This window comes from Argiope bruennichi, chromosome 1 (genome assembly GCF_947563725.1).
Source record: "Argiope bruennichi chromosome 1, qqArgBrue1.1, whole genome shotgun sequence".
In the NCBI taxonomy this organism is placed as follows: domain Eukaryota; kingdom Metazoa; phylum Arthropoda; class Arachnida; order Araneae; family Araneidae; genus Argiope; species Argiope bruennichi.
The window spans coordinates 5,235,419-5,258,215 of NC_079151.1; the positions used below are offsets into that span (position 1 = coordinate 5,235,419).

A 22,797-nucleotide genomic window follows, 5' to 3' on the forward strand; every position below is an offset into this window, starting at 1 on the left:
ATACAGCTAAGGAAAGAGAGAGTTATTGAGAAAATGAGCTTAGTAGTTGATATGGATGATCCGGAAGAATCTGCTTTCTTCACTGAAAATGTAGCTGAAGGGGGCCATATCGGATGTCTTCTCAATTAGTAATTCTGCTTACGTTAAACGATTTGTTTCTTCAAGCAGCAGTTGTGGTATTATTAGCGCTTTAAAACAAAAAAAAATGACAAATCATTAGGTGTTTGGATCTCTTTCCTCAAACAATGAAACATCTATTTTTTAGATTTTCAGAATTTTAAAAGTAAAATGAAAAAGCAGTAATGTCACATTGCTTTACTCTGCTTCCAAGTGTTATATAAAGTTCATTAAATGGTTTTAAGCAATTTGTTCGTTTATTATAAAATTGCACAAAAACTTGTACGAGTTCAAAATAGAAATATCAGTTCGATTTTAGAAATGCTTCTATGCAGGCAAACTTTGAAGGCGAGTGAACTTGAAATCGAATCTGACTTGCATCCAATATTTGAAGCCAGAATCCGCTGTTGAGAACAATAGTATAGAAAATATGCGTCTGTCGTATATTAATTTGTAAACTCATATTTAATTAGCTTTATTATCATAGGTGAATTTTTGAGCATTGAAATAGTCTTAAGCAATGCAGAAATATTAAATCTGCTATGTAGAAATGCTCTTTCATAAAATCCTACTTGCAGACTTTCCATTGGTACAAAAAAAATACTTTAATGGTGGTTCAAACAAATAAAGACAGCCGTGATATATCCAAAAAATTTCGGATATTAAACATTACACGTATATAGTGCAATTTCCTTACACTATGGATGTCATTTTCAGATTGTTCCGAAAAGTGGCTACTGCGAACAATGTGTTATTAGAAAACTTTAATGCAAATTTTGGCGCAATTTCATTTCAATTGCACAACATTTTCATTGCTGCCACATGTCGGAATATATTTAGTCCGAACAACTAGTATTTTATCTTATTCACAATTTACGGTCAGGATGTGAGATGAATTCTATGACAGAACAAATGTAGCCAGGAACACGGCATTTTATTTAACTGGTGGGAATTGTTATTAAGAAAGACCTCTTTGCAGACGATCCCGATGAAGAGGACTGCCCGGAGTGTATGGAGACTCTGGCCGACTTAGAGAACATCGATGACGATACAGACAGGCACGGAATCCTCTTCGTCAAGACCACCGATGATAGCATCGCCGCGGACTACGGCATCACCAGATTTCCCGCTCTCATCTATTTCGAGAACAACGTGCCCAGCATCTACGAAGGTACCTCTTCACTGACAATCATGAGTTTCATTTAACTAAATCCTTTCTTTTCACAATATTTGGTAGATTATATCTCATTTCTAATAATACCTTAATAATAGTAATTTTAGGTGGATCTGTTTCGAATGATGGGTCCATTAGTTACTGGAAACGAAGTGTTTCTGTTTTTGCACAGAGACTATCTCCTTACAACTGTTCGCATTAAATAGTCGTCTCAAAAAAAAAAAAAAATTGAGACACAATTTTATGATTATTTACTTTATATCTGTTGCGATTATCCCGAGAACACCATCTCAGCTAAATTCAAAGCTGATCTTTCTCAGCCAGATTTCTCTTTTTATAAGACTTTTGCAGATTATTCTAATCTGTAGTATGTTAACCAATAATGATAACTAATTAAATAATCTAATTAAATTTAAAACATTAGTCGAAAATATTTCGGATTTAAGGGTGTAAAACCCGATTCCAGTGGAGAACCATCGAGCATGCGAACTTGGCTGATAAAGCCGGACAAAGGGACAAAGTTGGTAGTAAAACTTTATCTATGTCAAATTGTATGAGGATCTTCATCTATCGTGTGGTGGTAGGGAAATTTGGATGTCGACTCAAATAGGGTCCTTTTCCTTTGACTATGGCTTAAATTAAAGAAACACAAAATAAATAGCTTTAAAACTGATCAATAATCTAACTAAAATTTAAAAAAAAAACGATTTTTTTTAAAAGAAATGACTTTTTAAAAATGTATTGATTCCAAATAAAGGAAAACTTTGACATGTAAATGGAATCTCCTTAAAATGATTTACAGCGATTTGAAACACGAATAATTGCCAATAAATGTACTCGTCAGGCACTTAAAAAATTTGAAAAAGATTCGAACCTCTAGTCCGAAACGTTGTAGCATCATAATGTTTAAGGCTTATTTCTTTCATATTTATTTTACTTTTAAAATTTATCATTATTTTTATAGCTACAATAGCGTGCACCTCAAGAAGGAATATAATACTATTTTAGAAGGCGCTAATGTAAATCCGATGATAAAAAAATGAAAATTATTATTAAATACACTTTAAAATTTACTAAAATTAGAGAAAAAAATTGTACAAGTGTTAAAATTAATATCCGAAAACCGTTTGAATTTTAAAATGACATAAAAATGGTATTTGTTAATATGATGCGAGGTTATTGAAAAAAGAAAGTAATTATTTTTATAACTGAAGCTTTGAAAAGCCCTTTTTTAAATTCCACGTTTTATTCAATAAATATTTAAACCCTTGACCTACACATTTACCAAACCTCATCAGACACACACTCTACTAAGGACATTTATTATTATTTTGATGCCTGTAATAATATAAAGGCATTTGAGATATGGAAGTGTTTTTAAGTGATTTTTACATTTTAAATTATTTAATGCTTTCGCTGAATTGCATATTGCAAAGTAAAAATGCTGTAATTCAATGCGCGAGTCAGATTCGTGTTTGTACTCGAAGAGGTTAACTAAAAATAGGGTCCAGTGACCTGCCATTTGGAGCAATTTTTTCCTATTTGTGTGTCGCATGACACCATTTGTAAATAATATATCAGCCTATTAATATTATATTATAAAAACCAATCCAATGGTTGTACTTTTTTATGCACTCATATTGAATGTAAACTATTTTAAATAACATTTATGCGTTTGTAAAATTTTAGTTAACTTTCAAATTTATTACTAGATAAAGCATTATTCGTATGTATAAGATATTTTACGGTAAAGCTGTTATTAGGTGAATTATTTTCGTGCAGGTGACATCTCAGCCGAAGAAGAAGTTCTGCAGTGGCTCATCCATTCCAAATCCGAAGACACTATTGAAACAGTCAATCGAGACATGTGTGACAAACTGATTGAAAACACTCCCTACCTCGTTGTCCTTTTCTGTAAGTCTGGATTTTCCTTATACTCGGCAAGATTGTTTCAAATTTCTTAAAGCACGGGATATGATAGAACTTAGGGGACAGTTATCGACCGTGAAATAGATGATGAATGCCTCGGCGATGCAGATGTGAATAATTTTTTCAAAGATAGTCGTTCGTGGTTACGAGTAGAAATAAAGATTTTAACACAAGGATACTAATAATGACGTTATCTGAAAGTAGAAAAAATGTATATTTGCATCCTTAGAAAGCGAATTTGTTTGTCTATAATGTACTAAGGTAATTTTATTAAAACATTTCGAAGATGAAACCAGGTCTGAAAATGGCTCAGACTGGACCAACCCCAGATCGATTCCCTTGAATCAATGGAACTGTTTTCCTAAATGAGAGGAATATGTCAGAAGGTCATTATAATTCCCAATGGCTTTCATAAATAAAAAGTGGAATAAAACAAAGCGTGTAAAAACAGTATAATAAGTAAATACAAAAACTTCTACTAATTGCATTTTTTTTTTTTTTTTTTGCTAAAGTATTATTACTGTATATTAAAAAAATGCTTAGTTGGTTCAAATTCTGCAGCCATCCGTTTCACTAAGAAAACCTTGCTTGACTGATTTTATGATCGTCATAGAAGCCTTACGCTAAACACATCAGGTCCGATCTGTCAACATCGTTGAGTGGGGATGGTTCATCAACAGAATACCTCCTAGTTTCGAGCTTCGGCAACTTTTCCTTCAAAGGTTGGCTCTTGAAAGAGGAAACAGAGATGGCACCTTTCGCATTATTATGTACGCCTATAGGCATCTGGAAACATTCTTCGTTATTAGGTTTTATTCGATTATGATTTATTAAATGTTATTTACAACCCCTGAATATTTATATTAATTATTTCAAACATGCTCTTCATTTGTATTGTCACAATTCTTTGGACACATTCTAAGAGTTAGTAGAGCATCCTATATCATTTAAGTGGCTGTGTTATAGCACATACACGAAACAAACCTGTAAGGAAACGTTGGTTGTTTTGAATGGCACTTTTTACAACAATTGCTCAAAACATGACTCTCTTGCAATAATAGCTTCGATAAACATGCATTACAGTTGAGGGATATGAGCGAACAGTTTCCTCTGATTTTTGCAGTTTGCAAGAAATGGCCATTGCAGTATCGACAGTGTGATGTTTGACGAACTATGTTTGTAATTATTGTTGTAAGGGAGCACTTTAAAGGATTCTTTAGTGAGATACTTTTCGACTCTTTTGCTTACTTTACTCATTTCATCCACACATTCCTATCCAAGAATATTGTTATGTGATTTTTTTAATTTGTCTCTTAAATTGTGACACTCTTTGAATGTTATTATATTCATCTTTCTTTAATCGCGTCTAAGTCTTAAGTGCTCCTTTTTAAATCCATATAATCTTAATTTTTTTTCATATTATTAAATGATTTTAATTATTTATTGTTATATATATTTCTACAACCTTGCTTAAGAATCTTTGTCTAAATTTAGTGGAAGCCACCAGGAAACTAGAAAAAGTATTATTTGCCGGTTTCAGACACTCAGGGGAGATATTTTCAAAAGTTGTCGGGAATCGCGCCCGTGATTCTCACTTTCTGTTTTATTATGTAAACTCTTCTCTATGACATTCTGAACTACAGAGTAGAAAAGCCGATCTGATTTGATGGCAGCTGTGACTCAAAGATGCGACAACGTCAGTGAAAGTTGATGGTGATTGATTACAAATCTGTCTTGATTCTTTCATCTTGCAGGTAGATGAAGATAACCAATACAGCGTAAAACTGTTCGCAAGTGATTTTAAGAACTTGAGAACATGATTAGCCTTGTCTAAGGGATATTTAAATATGAATCGTGCTAAAATCCACAGCTCTATGTGCATTAAATCGCATTATGTGAACAATTTCGGAATTAAATATAAAATTTTCCCTAGAGTTAAGGTAGAAATGTAAAAGAGGCTATCTTGTCGGTCTTGAAAAGTCTTTCTCCTTATCTGTGGGTGAGCCGGCCTCCTGGCATAGGGGTAGCGTGTCTTCCCTGTGATCTGGGCGTCCTGGGTTCGAGTTCCGGTTCGGCATGGTTGTTCATATGCTCTAACTGTGAGATGTGTAAATGTGCCCCCTCCCGCAAAAAGGGGCTGTGCAAGCGAATGTGATGCGTAAGAAGCAAAATCGTACTCTTGGCCCTCGTTGGCGCTACTAAAAACAAGAAACGCTGTCTCTCGGCTTAAAATCGCTGAATTCGAAATCAGGGACTTGTCCATGGCAAGTGCCATCAGAAACAACAACATCTGTGGGTGAAGCTTCCCAATTCACGATGGAACAGGACAGCCCAAACTGAACCGGGTGAACTCTCTCTTCTTTTGCTGCATCTATATTATGCACGAAGTAGAAATACTCGCCTAATATATCGAATCATTGTTGCGAAGACACCGGAGACGGTCCACAAGGCACGGTGTAAGACTGCCTTCTGTCGAGGGAGTAAGAGTGCTTACGCTGAAATGCATATAAAAAAATGTGTATTTTTACTTAATAATTAGATGCATTGGGTAATAAGGTAAAGTCATTCCATCGTTCCTTTCCGACATTGCTGCATTACTGACTCCTTTTTTCCTGCAGATAAGCCCCAAAACAAAATGTCGGAGAAAGTACTGGAGGAACTGGAGAACATCGATGGCTTCACGGACGAGTACGGCATCCAGATGGTCAAGACGCAGGACAGCAGCATCGCCAGGCGTTATGGCGTCAAGCAGTTCCCCGCTCTCATTTTCTTCAGGAACGAAAGACCTCTCGTCTATAAAGGTGCTTGTCACTCTCGCATTCTAAGATTCAAACTCTAGAGTACAAGTCACTGTTTGTGGTTTCTTTAAAAGTTTCATCAGTAAATGTCGATTTAACATAAAGAAAAATAGTAATCGTAGTATTTTTAAATGGCAGTGCCTCATGGTAATAATGCAGCAGTAATTGCCAATGAAAAATCATTATCACTCAGTAAAAGAGGGAAGAATGTTCTTCTAACTATCAAATGAAACGGACATAAATGGGCCTCCTTATTCATTTGTTATTTGAGTTTAAATAATTTGGACAATTTTTTTTACTCCTAACAAATGTAGTTGTTCCTCAAAATACAGTGTTCCTAATTACACTTATTTTAAACATCATCATTGCTAGCCATTCCCAATTTCCTTATCAAAAGGAAATTGGGAATAATTAATATTATGAGTTACCGGCAATTGCTATATAAAGCTGAAAGGGATTCAATAAACAGTTGAATTTTTTTATTATTATTTTGAAAGCTCGAGTAATGGGTCGTAGATGGGATGTTATAAATACTATCGGCATAATAAAAATTTTATGCCTGATCTTGATAATCTTGATCAATTATGTTAATATTATTTTAATAATGAAAAGGGAAGCTGCAACATTGTTTTAAGGTAATGTAATAATTTTTGCGAATTTAAAGAAACCAGATAATTGAATAAGAAAGAGTATACACGATAGCGAGCGGAGATATTGTTCACTTATAACTCAGCGTATCTGAAGTCTTTTTATCTCTCATGTTAAAATTTTTATAGTGTTTTAGCACTGAAAGAGGGGAAGAATTCATCACTTTTTGTGAGTGTGTGTTGGAAACAAAGGAATATTTTCTTGTCCAAATTTTTATAAAATTCTTTAAGTCTCTTATCCAAATTTTTATTTTTTATTTTTTGTGCAAATTTTTATAAAATTATTTGTGATTAAGTAATTTTCTTAGTAATTTAGTTCCGCATATATCTTTCCTAAATTTACTAATTTATATATTCACTTGTTTCGTACTGTGGAATAATAATCTTTTTCATTGTAAGGCGATCTGCTGAACGAAGAAGCCGTACTGGATTGGATTTTAAGCGAGAACACGTTGGAATTACCAGATGACATCGAGGAAGTGAACGGGAAGATGCTGGAAAAGCTGGTCGAAAAACACCAGTTGATCGCAGTGTACTTCTGTGAGTACGGCATTAAGAATCTGGAATGCTTTGTTTTTAATAGGAGTTTCTGTTTAATAATTTAGTGGAAAGTTAAGAAGAAATGTATATTTCCGCTTCTTTAATGGAACTGCAGTAAATTTTCTATTCTTTCTACACTGTTTTAATATTATGTATATTCCATAATTTGATTGAAACTTTAATCGAAAAAAGATTATTTGCTATTGAATTATTAACTCACTAAATATTGTAAAGTCGCGGATAAAGTTTTTGTAATGGATCTTAATAGCGCTCATAATTTGATGTGCGAGAAAAAGAAGAAAAATATCAGGAAATAATCTACTATTCAGTTAGGAAAATGATCCTCTAATCAAATAGAAAATTTTGTTCAATGATAAAAATAAATAGTTTAATGATAAAAATGAATAGTATTTTCACTGTTGGAATAGATGGAACATCCTTCTCGTAATTTCGTATAAACTGCAATAATGACGTATCGTTTATTTCTAATGCAGGTAATTGCAATGTATTATCATTTCGTCTCTATCCAGATTGTGTGTGTGGATTTGAAGATAAAGGATATAAATGAAATGAAAGTTAGTTATCGGAATGTATCGTTCAATTTTGATAAATAAAACCTTTTTTATTTCTATTAAGAAGTTCAATATTGCATAGCTAATCTATATTATTAATAAAGAACAAATGTGCGTGTTTATATGTTTGCGTTGGTGCTCTATAAGTCAGATCGTTCGATCTTCAATGACCAAATTTGGCACGTGTATATCTTGAAAGGTAGAAATGCACACCTTGAAGAGATTTTTTTTTTTTTTTTTTTAGTATTTTAATTAAAATTCTAACTAATTCAAAATTCAGCTCATTTTTGCCATTTTTCCTCGATAACTTCCGAAAATAGTATTACACAAAAATACAAATACTTTTCGAGATTTTAAAAATGGGTCTTTTTAATGGTACCAATTTACTATAGTGAAATTTTTGCTGAATTTTGGTACTTTTTTAAAAACAATTTTTTTTTGCCTCATTTCAAATAAAAGATTATGTTAGCCCAGAAATTCAAACTATTTTCATTATTTTATCAAATTTTCGGTTGCGTGATTTTCCATCATTGTTAAAAGCGAAGGAAAAAGGATTCCATTTAATATCTGTGTTTTTGCAAAAACGAATAAGAAATTGATTTTAACTATAAGAAAACAAATAAGAAATAATTACAAAAACAAATAAGAAATTGAATATCGCGAAATTTAAAAGATAGAAAGAACCGGATATTTACGTGTTCCCTAGTGCTATGATGTAGGAGGATTACCCCGTTTAGAATTTGATTTAAAAATTTCTGTTCACCCGTACTATAAACAGAAATTGACACTGAAAATTTAAATAACAGGGCTTTAATGTTAGACAATTTGGCGGAATCCTGGAGTTATAAAAAAACGAAACAAATATAACCTATCTTCCTGCCAAACCAACGGGTCACCAAAAGCGATTTGAGTTACAATAAATAGATTAACAAAATTTATAAATAATAATGAAAAACAGTTAATTTTCGAGGTTTTTCAAACCTTTCAAGGTGAAGATATCAGTCAACTGCATTCTTGTTGTCTTTTTTTTATAACCATTCTTCCTACGCCGCATGCTATCTAAATATGTAGCTAAATCGTAACTGCATCACATTGAGTATTAGCAAATTATATTTTGCATATCAAGTCAGTTTACTATTTAAAAAAATTCTTTAATATTCGACTGGGAGTCGCTGTAATGCGATGCAGCAAATGATTGTAGTATAACATCCTAAGATGTTAACATGAGGGTTTCAGAAAATTCGAAAGGAAATTTTACTATTTATCAGCATGATAGCTGGACAGTTTCTATAATCTAGAAACGAGTGCTGTGAAATTTCCTCTACAGTCGACATAAGAATCCAGAAGGAATTCCTCGGCTGAATATTTAGGGGGGGGGGAAGCACAGGCTTTCCTTATTTGCCTGTCATAACAAGTCTTTGAAAGAGGACTGCCGTTATTGAAAGAAAACACCAACATAAGACCTTGACAATGACCATTATGAGTCCAAAATACAACATTAAATTTTGTGAGCAGTGACATTCCTACATAAAGCGGTGCCCAGGGCAAAACTTCAGCCTACTCTCTCTCTCATCATGCTAAAACGCTAACTTTCTTTCTGAACTTTTATTCTTAAGAATGCGCAGACTGAAATTGCAGTTAAACCTGAATAATAAAGTGTGGATCATTTCGTAATGAATGCGATTCAAACATTACAAATAACTTGGCAATGCATTATATACAGATAAAAGCAAAATACTAAACAAAACTTATCGTGCCTAACAGAGGGTTAACAACTTCTGTCTTTCAAATGCGTCTGTGAATCTCTTGATGTTTGCGTTGTTCCAGACGAGGAGGAGTGCGAGGTATGCTTGGATATCCTGAAGGACCTTGAGGAAATCGACGAGGAGGCCAATCTGTTCGGCGTGAAGTTCGTAAAAGTGAAAGAGCCCACTGCTGGGGTGCAGTGGGGCGTACACAGTGTTCCCACCCTCGCCTACTTCCGCAAGGGGGTGCCAGCGTTTTACGAAGGTAATGAATTGACTTACGAATTTCTGAAATATTTCGGAAGACAGCTTCATTCAGCTAATTTATAATCACTTTCCACATATATTGAGATGTTGAATGATATTTCAAACCGTATCCAATTGCTAGATGTGGAAAATAAAACTTTAGATTTAAGGTATTCAAATTATTTTTGAAGATAAATTATTTCGTGTTTATTTATGAACAAACAGAAATACAAAGGTATGTAAGAATATTTAAAAGTTGAACTAATGAAATTCGCGATTTTATTTCTCAAGCATTTTTATATCTTTTAAAATAAATCTATCTATGTTAGCAATATTGGCTACTAAATAAAGAGTCATTAAAGATAGTATACTATGTTTAATGTTAAATTTCGAAAACGAAATAAAGTTATTAAGGGCTAAAAATTGATTGGTAAAAGAAAATTCCTCGAATTATTTCCTATATTTGAAATTGCAAGAAATCGTTTAATTTATCAAATTCTCTATATTTTTTTTTGGGGGGGGGGGCCGCGGTGGCCCGGTGGTAAGGTCTCGGCTTCGGAACTGGAGGGTTTCAGGTTCGTGACCCGATTCCACCGAAGAACCGTCGTGTAAGGGGGTCTGTTGCACGTTAAATCCGTCATACCAAACGGCTTCCCGTTGGTGTGGTATGGTGTGGTGTGGAGAGGGGGGTGCCAGCTCAGGTGTCGTCCTCGTCATCTGACCGTGGTTCAAAATTACGAGGTCCGTCCCAAAATAGCCCTAGTGTTGCTTCAAACGGGACGTTAATATAACCAAACCAAACCAAAATCTCCATATTTTTTTCCTGCGTAACAGCATTGGATCACAGTGAATTTTAAAATCCATTAAATTTAATAAAAATCTTTTTCTTACGCTGTTTTTTGAGAAAAATTAATTTTAAACATTAAAGTAACAGAAAACTAACTTCAAACTAGACATGATAAATGTATAGAATCAAAGCTTTTAATATTGAAAACTCCCCAATAAGGCAGCTTTTGTAGCTTTTAATAAAATCTGGAGTCATTTTCTATCATCTTTTTAATGCAAGAATCTCATATTTTCATTTTTTTTCCATACGAAGAGACTAAGTGCTTGAAGTTTCTTCAACTAGTCTTATTCAAGTGCATTTTAGACTGACTCTTTAAAAAAGGCTTGTCGCTAAATGATTATAAGATATCCGATGGATGATTTTATCCTATTTTCCTTGATTTTTGTATTAAAACGAAATTTCCTACAGTATTTTTAGTTTAGTTCGGAAAATTTAATTCTTCTGCAAACTTGGAATTTTTTAAGAAAAATTTTATATCAAGACAAAAAATTAAATGTTGATTTTTGAAATACTTTTTTAAAATTACCGTTTGCATGACGCATATCAAACCCGTCCTGTTTTGTCCTCCTGCAGGATCCCTGTCCGATCCGGAAGGTGTGCTGGACTGGTTGACCAGCCAGGATATGATCGAGCTTAGGAATGAGATTGAAGAAGTGAGTCGGAAAATGCTGGACAAACTGTTACAGGAAAACGACTTCATCACCATCTTTTTCTGTAAGTACAATTTTTCTTAACTTTTTATATTCAATGAAATCTTTCTGAAATATTTTTGACACGATCTATCTCAAAATAATCACCCATTTGACTCGAATTTTCCTTCTCTTCAGTCGTATAAATAAAAGAGAAAAAAAGTTTGTCCCTATATAAGCTCTGTAACTGCAGATAGATATCTATTACCTTCTTGCGTTCGGAACTTTGTCGAGTGCTAGTTTTAAATATATTTTTACCTTTGGCTCCTCAAAATATTTACACTGATTAATTGCTTACAAATAATTCAATAAATGAGTAAAAGTCATATTATAGTTGTTTGGGTTATATATACTAAGCTAGTGACTACTTTAAAACGTCATTCATTTGCAAAAATATGAATTTTTTTATTTAATATTTGAACCGTTTCTTTATAAGAACCGTTTGAATTTTGTTTCCAAATTCATTTTTCGGACGTTACACACATTTTTATACTTGCATTTATATGCGTTTTAATTCGTCTTTTTTTTTTTAAATTCTAATCTTTGGTGGAATTTACTTACGAAAAACCTCATAAATTGAAATTCATAGCTTATTTTTTATTCAAATTTGATATAATAACTTCTAAATATGTTCTGAGCTCCTGCACTAGAGATTAAGTAATCCATCCATTTAGAAATGTTCTTTAGTTGCTTTTAAGGCTTCACAATGCAAAAAAAATTGAAAATGTAAAGTTAGTTTTAAATTGAACCCTCATGTTTAAAGAGTGAATAGAAATACAGCTTACGTTTTCAGTTCAGGAACTAGGTAAAGTATTTCTTAAGCTATCTGCAAACTTTCAAGCAAATCATTTCATAAACCTCTACAAAAAAATTGTTGCTTTATAGCTTTTCTTATCCAATAAAAAACACCCTTTTTTCCACTTTTCTTTTGAATATGATGAAGAAATCGAATTTTTACGTCCGGCTCATGAAAAATCCATATTTTTTCCAATTTATACAGTGAGCCACAAAATTGAGTATACACCTCTAAAACTTTTAGACTTCTTCCAATTACAAATTAAATATTGATTTAAAATAGATAATTTTTTTTTATCCTAGATACTTTAACCTCTGCTTTACCATCCTATAATAACACAATTCTATAGTTAACTTATTTATTACGAAAAAAGTTAAGCGATTCGAAGAAAAGATAGAAAACCATGCCACGAAATTGAGTAAACACTTCTTATATTTGTAAATTTTGCCACCACTTTTTTTAGTTCCAAATTTTCTTTGAAGAGTTTCTGGAATAGCTGCTGCTTATAACACGTGCTATTGCACTTCAACGCTTTGAAATAGTATTTTTTCTCATTAAAAATCGTAAAATGAGCTCTCGTAGAGAAACTACTGAATCTGAACGTTTATTGGTTGTAAAATGGTCGAAAGAGGGCAAATCTCTTCGAGAAATCGTTTCGTTGATTGGTGTAACTCACGGTTGTGTCCAAAAAATACTACAGAAGTATAAAAAACCTGGATCTGTGGCCAATATTCCTGGAAGAGGACATAAAGAAATACTGAGTACTACAGCGAAGAGGAAGATCATTCACTCAGTAAAGAAAGATCCGAGGGTCAGTGCCTCTAAACTAGCTTTATCGATGTCCTCTACAATCGGGAAAAAGATCTCAGTTGAAACAATTCGACGTACCCTTCCCCAGTATGGGTTTCATGGCCGTACACCAATACGAAAGCCACTCATCAAGTATGTGAATAGACAAGAGAGTGATTTTCACCAAAGAACATCGTTTAAAGCCTATTTCTTTCTGGAACACTGTAATATTTTCTGATGAAAGTAAGTTTAATCTTTACGGAAGCAATGGACGATTTAAAATATGGAGAGAAGCTGGGAAAGCACTGGCATCTAAAAACACCATTAAGACAGTCAAGTTCGCAGGTGGATCTGTCCTCGTTTGGGGTTGTATGTCGGCTGGAGGAGTTGGAGAGCTTGCTTTTATTGATGGTATTATGGACAAACATGTATATTTGGGGATTTTAAATGATAACTTGAAAAAAAGTGCCAGTAAGTTGCGGCTTGGGTCAAGCTTCAAATTCCAGCAGGACAACGATCCCAAGCATACAGCGAAGATTGTGAAGTTATACTTGCTGTAGCATTACAGGAAGCAATTACACACTCCAACCCAGTCTCCAGACCTAAACGTCATCGAAAATTTGTGGTCGCAATTAGAGAAAGCTGTACATGAGCACGAAATCGCAAGCAAGGAAGTTCTCAAGACGGTTCTGAGAGAAGAATGGGCTAAAATTTCTGTTGAAACCACTAAAACACTAGTAGAATCTATGCCCAGAAGATTCAAGCAAAAGGTTGTGCAACAAAATATTAATTTGTACGTTAAAAGGAAATTAATAAAGGTGTATACTTATTTTTGTGGTGTTGTTTTTCCTCTCGTCTCAGATCTTTTATTTTTTTTCTTAAAAAATAAATAAACGTAACAATTTTATTAGTATATTACGACAAAGCATAGACTAAAGTATATAAGGTAAAAATTTCAATCATCTTAAAGCAATATTTAATTTGTAATTGCAAAAAGTCTCTAAGTTTCTAAGATGTATACTCAATTTTGTAGCCCACTGTACATTTGTAAAAAAGAATTGTAAATATTAAGTCCAAGAATATTTTTTACAAAATTTTTAAAAAAATATACACTGTTAGGATAAACCGTTTTAATCTTATTGTGGGAAAACTTCTGCATTCTATTTATGTAAGAAGGGCTGGGTTTTTTTTATTCTTTAAGGCTTCTGAAACGGATTTTTAATGTTATCCAATAGAACCAACATTGTCTCCTTTTTACAATAATCAGTCATTGCTTTTGTCCTTGAATAGGAATTCCAGATTTTTTCCTACCTCAATGTTATATAATTTAAAGTAGGGAATCTGAAATTCAAAAAAAAAAAAAGCAGTTAATTCCCACTCTTGGTTATCACATACTTGGAATTTTGCTGCTGAAATGTGAATGTGCGATGAAAGATGCACATGAGTTGAAATGATATTTGCTTTTCCAAAACATTTCATTACTCCTTTCATCTTGAAAACTATCGAAATATTGCTTTTTGTAGAAGATGTCACGAGAGGCTTTTGAGCACGCGACACGCAAATAGAAAGCAGCACTTTTGCATGAGAGCATGAATTCGAAAACTAGAAGAGACAATCTGAAACCATGAATCAAGCAGAAGAAAAATATACCTTAGATGAAACGTACAAAACATACTTATAAGAATACAAGCTTACAATATCTCAAAAAATCTAGCTGCCTGAGTAGCAAACAATAAATGAAAATTGTAATATACCTTTTCAAATTCAACTTTGAATATTTTACTCCGAAGTTAAGTTTGTTGTTCGGGCTGCCATCTATCCTGTGCAACATTATGAGTCATGCAACGGAATTTTTGTGGTCTATGAAATCTGTATTTCTTCATGTCACCTTTTTCTTTTGCTTCATTCAGTCTTGAAAAGTCCTTACAGCGCTCCCAACCAACTTTGTTTTTGCATTATTTGGGCATTCTTATCGCATTTTATTGTAAATTTCTTGCTGAAAAATTTTTCTAATCTATATTAATTTTTGTTCTAGCTTTATTTTTTATCAGTATTTTCTTTATTCTTTTGTTTGTTGATAGGCATGTTGCGTGTTTTTGTTCATAATTTTTTTTTCATGTTGTGTTGCCCTCGCATCCCATTAACTTGGATCGATAGATGCGAATGGAATACATATTGAACGCTTCCGACTTTTTACAAAAATGCTGTGTGCCTCTGTATACCTGACCCGGACTTTGAGAACGAACTTTGAAAGCATTGATTTCGCAAAAAATTATGTAATGAATGACTCGTTGCTTTAGTTACTATGCTAATGAATTTAAGGGTTTTTGAAAAATGTATTTAATTTTTCTGAAATTGTACTTAAACGAATCCATTTATTTTAATTCAATGGATTATAAAAAATGGAGTTAGAGATTTGAATATGAGAATATTGCTTCACTTCCATTTCAGATTTTTGCCGATTCTAATCTTTGCAACAACTATTTGAGCGAATCCTCAGATCAGTGACTTATCCTTTGTCTTCATTTCCATACTTAGGAAACTTTTGATGGTTTTTGCGGTGCTGTTTTAAATGATCAAAGCTCGATTCAGTCCCTTTTAAAATAAAAGAACTTGAGCGGTTGTTACCTGACATTTGACATCAAAGGATTAAATTTATAGCATCACAATTTTGATACTTTGTTTTAGTAGCAGACTATTTTCTCTTATTTATTATTATCATTTTATCTCGCCTTGTTACTTTCCACTGAGCGGTCTTTTGTTGTTTCAGACGACGCAGACTGCCCCGCGTGCGAGGAAGCTCTTCATTCTCTGGAGACCATCGACGACGACATCGACGAGCTGGATATTCTGTTCGTCAAAATAAAGGATCCACGCTATGCCAGGAAATATGGCGTGAAAAATCTACCTTCACTCACATATTTCAGAAAAAGGTTTCCAGCAATATATCACGGTACGTTTTTTTATTTAGTTTTAGTGGCTTTCTTACTGTTTTCATGTTAGTAGCTACTCAGTTTTTGTTGAGTAAACATTAAGGCATTGGATGCCACGGGGTTCACCGCCGGCAGGTTCTTGGCTTTGTTGCGGTGCCATGGGGATCGACGAAGACTCTCAAGATTTATAGAAATGCAATATTTTAACAAATGTCAATACTTATACATTTTTCATTGTCATCCTTTTTACTACAATGGTGTGAAGAAACGAATGCAGTACAAAATATATGAATATAAAAGTATGTAAAAATTTTTTTATTTATACATAAAATATAGACCTATTGTTCAAGAATATGGCGATACATTCTATTCGAGACAAAGAAAATAGCAGCTAATACAGCATTTACCTTATATTTCCTATTTTAGTAGTTTTTTCCCTGTTGTCTTTCCTAATTGCTTTGAATTTTTTGATAGTACATTTTGCAAATTTGCATTTAGCACATTGCATGCAATGGGATCACAGGGGGATCTCCATTCACTAAATTCATTAAAATGGGAATGCACAGCGTAACTTATCTACAATCGCTATAATATTCAAATAATATTTGTAGATAATTTTGCAGTCATTATTTGCATCGTATAGTTAAAAAAAAACTCATCATGGCGTCACGGGCACATCCTGTAAAATTCACAACGTGTTTTAAGAAAGTCTAAAAATTAAATTTTAACTGAATTATTTTTATTAGATTTTTATAAATGCATTCTCATCTACTGTGTTTCATACATAATTCATGTGGTTTTTTTTCATACATAATACCTTTCTGCATATTATTATTCCAGAAACATTTTCCTTCCTATTTTAAAGTTGAAAATCGCTGGAAACGGTTTCACATTAGAATCATTTCTTATATGTTTGTAAATTCTGTACGTAGGTATTTTTGTTTTTTCTTCGGTAAATGTTTTGATATTTAATAAAATTAATTAATTTTATGATGATTGTTATAATGAAAATTTTCGGGTTTTTTTTTTTTTTTCGCTATCTATTGTTATTCCAAGTGTTTAATTAAAAAAAAATATTTTCTACATTTAGCAAGGTTAATGAAAGAGTCCATTTTAAAACTTTTATTCTACTTTTTTTGAAATATTGAGTCGATTTCTAATCTAATTCAATATCAGATGGCATCGTCTCAAGCGGAATCCATTCTTAATTAGAATGAACCCATGAATGGATCATTGCGCTATGAAATTTTAAAACAGTATATCTTCATCAGAGCGCACAAGCGTACAATGCTTTAAAAAGTGGGTACATAATGTTGCGGGTGGAAAAATGTTTAAAAACATTTCATCTTCATTCATACGAAACACATCAAAATAAATAAAAGGATCTAAAAATAAGTTCTAGTTAAATTTGGAATGTTTCTATTTTTAAATCATTGAAATATATATTCATTTACTCCTATTTTAGCATGTATTCAATGTGTGACAAATTCTGAATAAAAAATGTCTGTTTTAAAAAATGACCCATCTTTTTACTGTTAAATGTTAAGCATTCATAAGATGAACAATAAAATATTCAGAAAACATTCTCAGCGCATTTGTTCGTAATGTTATTAATGAAAGGGTCTTCATTTTTCAGGAAATCTGACAGACACAAACGAAGTTGTGAACTGGTTGAAGAAAAACCGCTACAGAACTCGAGAACTGAACCTCTTCATGTTTTCGATTATTGCGATGGGTGCGGTGTTCGTGCAGTACACGTGCTTCCTCAAGTTCTTGTTCGAGCCGATGGTGGAGAAGCAGAGCTAGCCCGAATCAGCCAGTCGGCCCCCTGTTCGAAATGTGTGATAAAGTTCCCGATTTCACCGCATTCCTCGTCTCATCTCTCGCATCACTTCTCATCTCGTCTTCCCCGAACGCGTGAAACCACGCTGTAAATAGTGGCTTTCGAAAAATTGGCAGCTACGGAAGTAGACTCTCCTTATCGTGACCTCTTTAAAATACCGATAGATAGTGGGGTATTCTATTTGTATAAATTGCTCAGACATGCAGAGGAATCGTTCCTTTCTCGATCGTGGGCTTAGTATCAAAAACTTTAGTCAAAAATTCACTTTCATTAGTTTTCTAAGAAGCAGATTTTCAAATAATTATCGACTTTCCGGTCTTAAAGAGATTTTATTAGCGTCTTCCATATACTGGAATATCCCGTTACCTTAAATTCACCTCCAGGTGCCGCCCTTGTGTGGAATCAATATTTTATTAAATCAAACAGGTCAGGTTATAATTAAGTTTCGAAAATACTAAAACAGTGTATAGTTGTTGAGAATATAAAAGTGCGCAAAATTTAAAATGTTCTAATGTATACGAAAATGAATGAAAAAGTAATTATAAAATTCTATCGTTATTATTATAATGCGGATCAGGTTCAATAAAAGTGCATACATTTTTTTTTTTTTTTTGTTAAATTGGAAGATGAAGGGAAAATTTATTACTTTATATTAAAATTTATGAAATGGGAAAAAACATCTTGATTTTTTTTAAATTATTGAAATGTAAAGTTTTATAAGAAGTGTTTTTTTTTTGAATGTGTGATAATTAACATATTTATGAAGCTTCCGTGTCTATTTTATTTTTCGTTAGTAGCCATTTTCGGTCTTTTTACGTGAACTTAGTCGTTGTCACAATGCTTTGGAATTCGAAAGTTTTTTGAGATAGGAATGATTTTGCCATAAAACTCTTTCTTCGGGGAATTAGAATTAAAATTTCTGTCATTTTAGATTTTCCCCTGAAACAACTCTACTTCATTGCCCAAACCCTTAAAATAGATTCAATAATTTTATTTTCCTTTCCTTCGTAATGGCATGGCTTAAGGATAAAAATAAACTGAATTAACATGATTCTACACAATTATTTTCTTGAGCTATCCATAGTTTGATTGTGAGAGTGTGTTTATATTCCTGAAAACATTCATCTACTGTATACCAGCGGGGGAATTTCGTTCGATTGACTCTTGGCCAAAATAATGCTTGCAGATTCGAAATGCACGCACGCAAAAGCAGTATAAGCGGATCAAGCCATAGTTATTTAGAAAAGGTAAAAAAATTAATGTAATAGAATCGTTTATTTTACAAATTCTGAATTGCAGAGTCCAGATTTTTTTAATGATATTTGAGAGAAACTTCTGGAGCAGAATTTTGTGACGAAAAAAAATCGAATGTAAAACACGGTTTCGTACATAAACTGAAAACGTAATATTAAAATTCCAAAATGGGTATAAAAAATCTATTCATCTTCTGTAGTTTAATGGTTTTCGTAATAATGCAAAGTCACAACACTGCTTTACTATTTATAAGACATTAATGAGTTCAGATAGGGATTAAAAATGAACAAATCGAACATTTTAATAACTTTGAAGTTTATTTTGATAAATTGCAAATATGTTGTAAAAATCATATTAACATAATAGCCCATCATTTCGCATAATTGGAGCCCTCTCTTTTAATTGCACATTTGGCCAATTCGAAATCTTGGGGTAGAATTTAGAATGATTTGACGTGCATTCTTATCAACTCTTTGAAATTTTCCTCGAAGGGTAGATTTACATAATTGGTGAGAGATATTTCTCAAAAGAAAATATTGATGCCATTAATGGCTCGCTTAGCTTCCGTTTTCCTAGATGAACCGAACCTGAAGATAATGTGCGTTTGCATTTCAGTAGGGTTCTGTCCTCCTTTCGAATGTCTGTTCCCGACGCTTAGTCCAAGAAGATGAGTGCGTCTTTGAAACTCAAAATGCCATCTGTTTAAAATTTAGGAATATTATACTGTGTTGTCTTCTCAAAATCGATCTATCCTTCTCAAAAAGGGTCTCCAAAATCCTTTCCACATGGCAGATACGAGTGGGCATTTTCTGGGAAATGATGAGTAACGATATCAAACTTTCGTCGATCTCACAAATTCTTGAACTTTAAACCTACACGGTGTTTATTCTGCCTTTTCATCGCTAAGATTTTTCGTCGCGCAGTTTCGGATATAGTAAGGCAGGAATGAACGAACTGGTGTCGATATACCTGGTGACTTGGCGCCTTCATGATACAACTACATTTTGCCTTGGCGTACTTTTATGTCGGTATACCTAAAAATACCGCCAATGACGTCAGCGTTACCACTTGTTACAAGTTTTTAGCCCAGAAATCAGCTAAAAGATATCATTAAAGAGGTTTTCTAAAGAGTGAACCTTTCAGGCGCGCGAAATAGAGAACGTTATTTTAGTAGTATTTTCTGTAACAACTAAAGATTCGATCTTACAATTGCAGGAAATGAGTGTAAACTCAATTTCATGTGTGTTGTGAGTGATGGGTGTCTAAAATAAACCATTCGATGGAGCTTTAGAACATATTTCAGTTATTAGATTAAAGCGGATTGCGTAGTTAGGAGAAAAATATTGCCCGAATATTTGTAACTGGGTGTCTGTAGATAGAATTAGGTCAAACCAATCTTTCAAGGATTTAATTGTGTTGTAAAGTTTTAAAAAAAACTACTTTTTATTCTTCAGATTCAAATTTAATGTCAAAATATGCCAACATTTATTAAGCTTTTGGAAATTTTAGAAACGGTGTATTTGTTTTAAAAAGCTCTATTGTAAGTGTTTTAATATATTTTGAAAAATATATATATATTTTTCAAAGATGAAAATAATTGTATTTTTTTTTGTCTATTGTCAGAATAAAAAATATAACATCCATATTTTAAAATTATTTTGGTAATATACGTTGGGTTTTAATTAAAATTCGTTTCATTTATCAAATTTTGAACTTGTTAAAGCTGTAAAAAATGAATGCTAACTTCACTTTATAGAAATAAAACGCCTAATATAGATTAATACAAGTGTACTCCTTACTTTTGCACTATTTAAAGCGTTTGAAAAATATTCGGATGAAACTCCTTTTTTGTATTCTTGATCATTAAAATAGGCTGATTTGAAAAGCAATACTGTATTGTTAAAATCCTGATTTTACTTAGGAAATATTCATTAATTCTTGGGTTTCATTTTATGTACGAACCGTTTAAAATTTTCTGCCATTTAAGGGATGCACATAAAAAATGATATATATATTGAATAGTGTGACATTTAAAAAAAAAAAAAAGAAAACTCGCTGTTTGTTTCAATGATCTATGTTTAATTAACTTTTCTCGGTCTTCTAAGTGTCTAAGTTTATACCTTTTACTTTGTGTCTTTGTTATGCACATTTAATTCGAAGCACAGTTTCCGAATGAATAAATATTGAGATCCGCTAAAGGATCTCAATATTAATTCATTCCTGTGCCAAAGGTTCTAAATATTTCTATAGACAGCGTCCACCATTCCACAATGAGGCTCATCATAATGGGAGTCTACTGCATTACGATGACGAAAATTTCAATCAGTTGATGCCATTCTACGCCGTAGCTTTCAAAAGGGAGATGGCTGTAAAAAAGCACTATTATTCAAAATACAATTTAATTTTACACGGAACATTCAGATCCTGTTATCACTCTTTGAATAGAAACAATGATCGTCACAATATTATTTTATGCTTGATGGAGAATGGATATTTTTAATTCGGTTGCAAATGTATTCTCATTATATCTCATCTTCTTTTGTGACATTAAAATTTGTTATTTCTGTAAAAGTATGCTTGTGTATTATTTTTTTAAATGAGTTAAAAAAAAGTGTTTTATTTGAAACCAACGGAGTTTTCTTCCCTTGCAAAATATAGCGCGTTTCAGATAAACAGTGAAAATAATCGGATATTTCCATTCAGTTGAAAGGTTCCATCATTTGATAGATTTTTACTATTTCTGATATCGTGATGACTCCCCACATTTCATTTTTATATTTTTTTGATAACATGGTTACGCTCCAAATTTTATTTTTACAGTTTTTGATATCATGGTTCCCCTTCAAATCCAATTTTTACAACTTCTTGCGAGATTGGATAGGTTTAGTGCAAAATTTTACTATATTTCTCCTGATAAAACTGAATGCCACATTTTGCCAATTTCTGCCAGTTGTGCCATAGCTTACTCAAGCAGACAGAAATACTGAAAGGGCTTCTGGAGATTTTAAAATGAGAAGACGGATCAACATTTCCTGACGAGTGCAATACTTTGTATAAGAAAGGGTAGAAACGCTCATGAATGAACTGAAGGAGAACGATTTTCATACTCGAAAGAAAGCTCGGAATATCCATATTTTATTTGCAACGTTATAGAATGAATGCAACATGATAATAAATATGCCCAAGACGTGTTGCATTCATTACAGAAGCTTCGTGGGACAGACATCCATCTGACGTAGGAAAATATGACTGTTGCACTTGCTTATTATTGTTATTGCAATGAAAATTATGTTTGCATTACAATGAATCACATTTTCTCCAAACATAAGTAACATTTTCTGAAAAATCAAAATTTTATTGTTTTGGTATAAAAAAAATAACAGATGTTTAACAGATATTGTTTAGTTTATTTCAGTCATGACATGTTAAAGATATAAAAATTTTAAATTATAATTATTTGTAAGAAAAATATATAAATCTACTTGACTGGCAATGCCTTTGCGTCGTCACCTACATTTACAGCGTTAGTCATCGCATTCGAAACTAAATAACGGTGAAGTCTTTTACATCCTCATTTAATTTAAATCCTATTGATGATGAAATTTTTTTTAAAGGCAACGTTATACTTATATACTCTATGCGTTCATTTCTTTTTCTTCCAACGCTTTTATAATCTTAATTTTTCTTGTCATTTTGAATCTTAAAAAAAATGTCACTTTTTAAGTGAAATTAGATTTATTAGAAAGAAGCATCTTTTTAAAATGATTTTCGTTTGCTTATTTTTTTTAATATTTTGTCTTTGTTACAATTTATAATTTATTATTGAATTTTACATTAGGCTATTTTCTCCAGATTCGGAATAAAATTTTCATAGGAAT

General features: G+C 32.5%; 1 protein-coding gene across 1 annotated transcript in view; it reads left to right on the forward strand.

The window, feature by feature from the left end:
- Positions 1–21,490, forward strand: part of LOC129989201 (uncharacterized) — an 80,195-nt gene extending 58,705 nt beyond the window's left edge. Inside the window, exons 26-33 of the mRNA XM_056097616.1 lie at positions 1,097–1,288; positions 3,074–3,205; positions 5,839–6,021; positions 7,065–7,205; positions 9,605–9,787; positions 11,189–11,329; positions 15,660–15,842; positions 17,459–21,490. Coding sequence (XP_055953591.1) covers positions 1,097–1,288; positions 3,074–3,205; positions 5,839–6,021; positions 7,065–7,205; positions 9,605–9,787; positions 11,189–11,329; positions 15,660–15,842; positions 17,459–17,628 — 1,325 coding nt within the window. The 3' untranslated portion in view covers positions 17,629–21,490. The remainder of the gene's footprint in view (positions 1–1,096; positions 1,289–3,073; positions 3,206–5,838; positions 6,022–7,064; positions 7,206–9,604; positions 9,788–11,188; positions 11,330–15,659; positions 15,843–17,458) is intronic.
- The last annotated feature ends 1,307 nt before the right edge of the window (positions 21,491–22,797 follow it).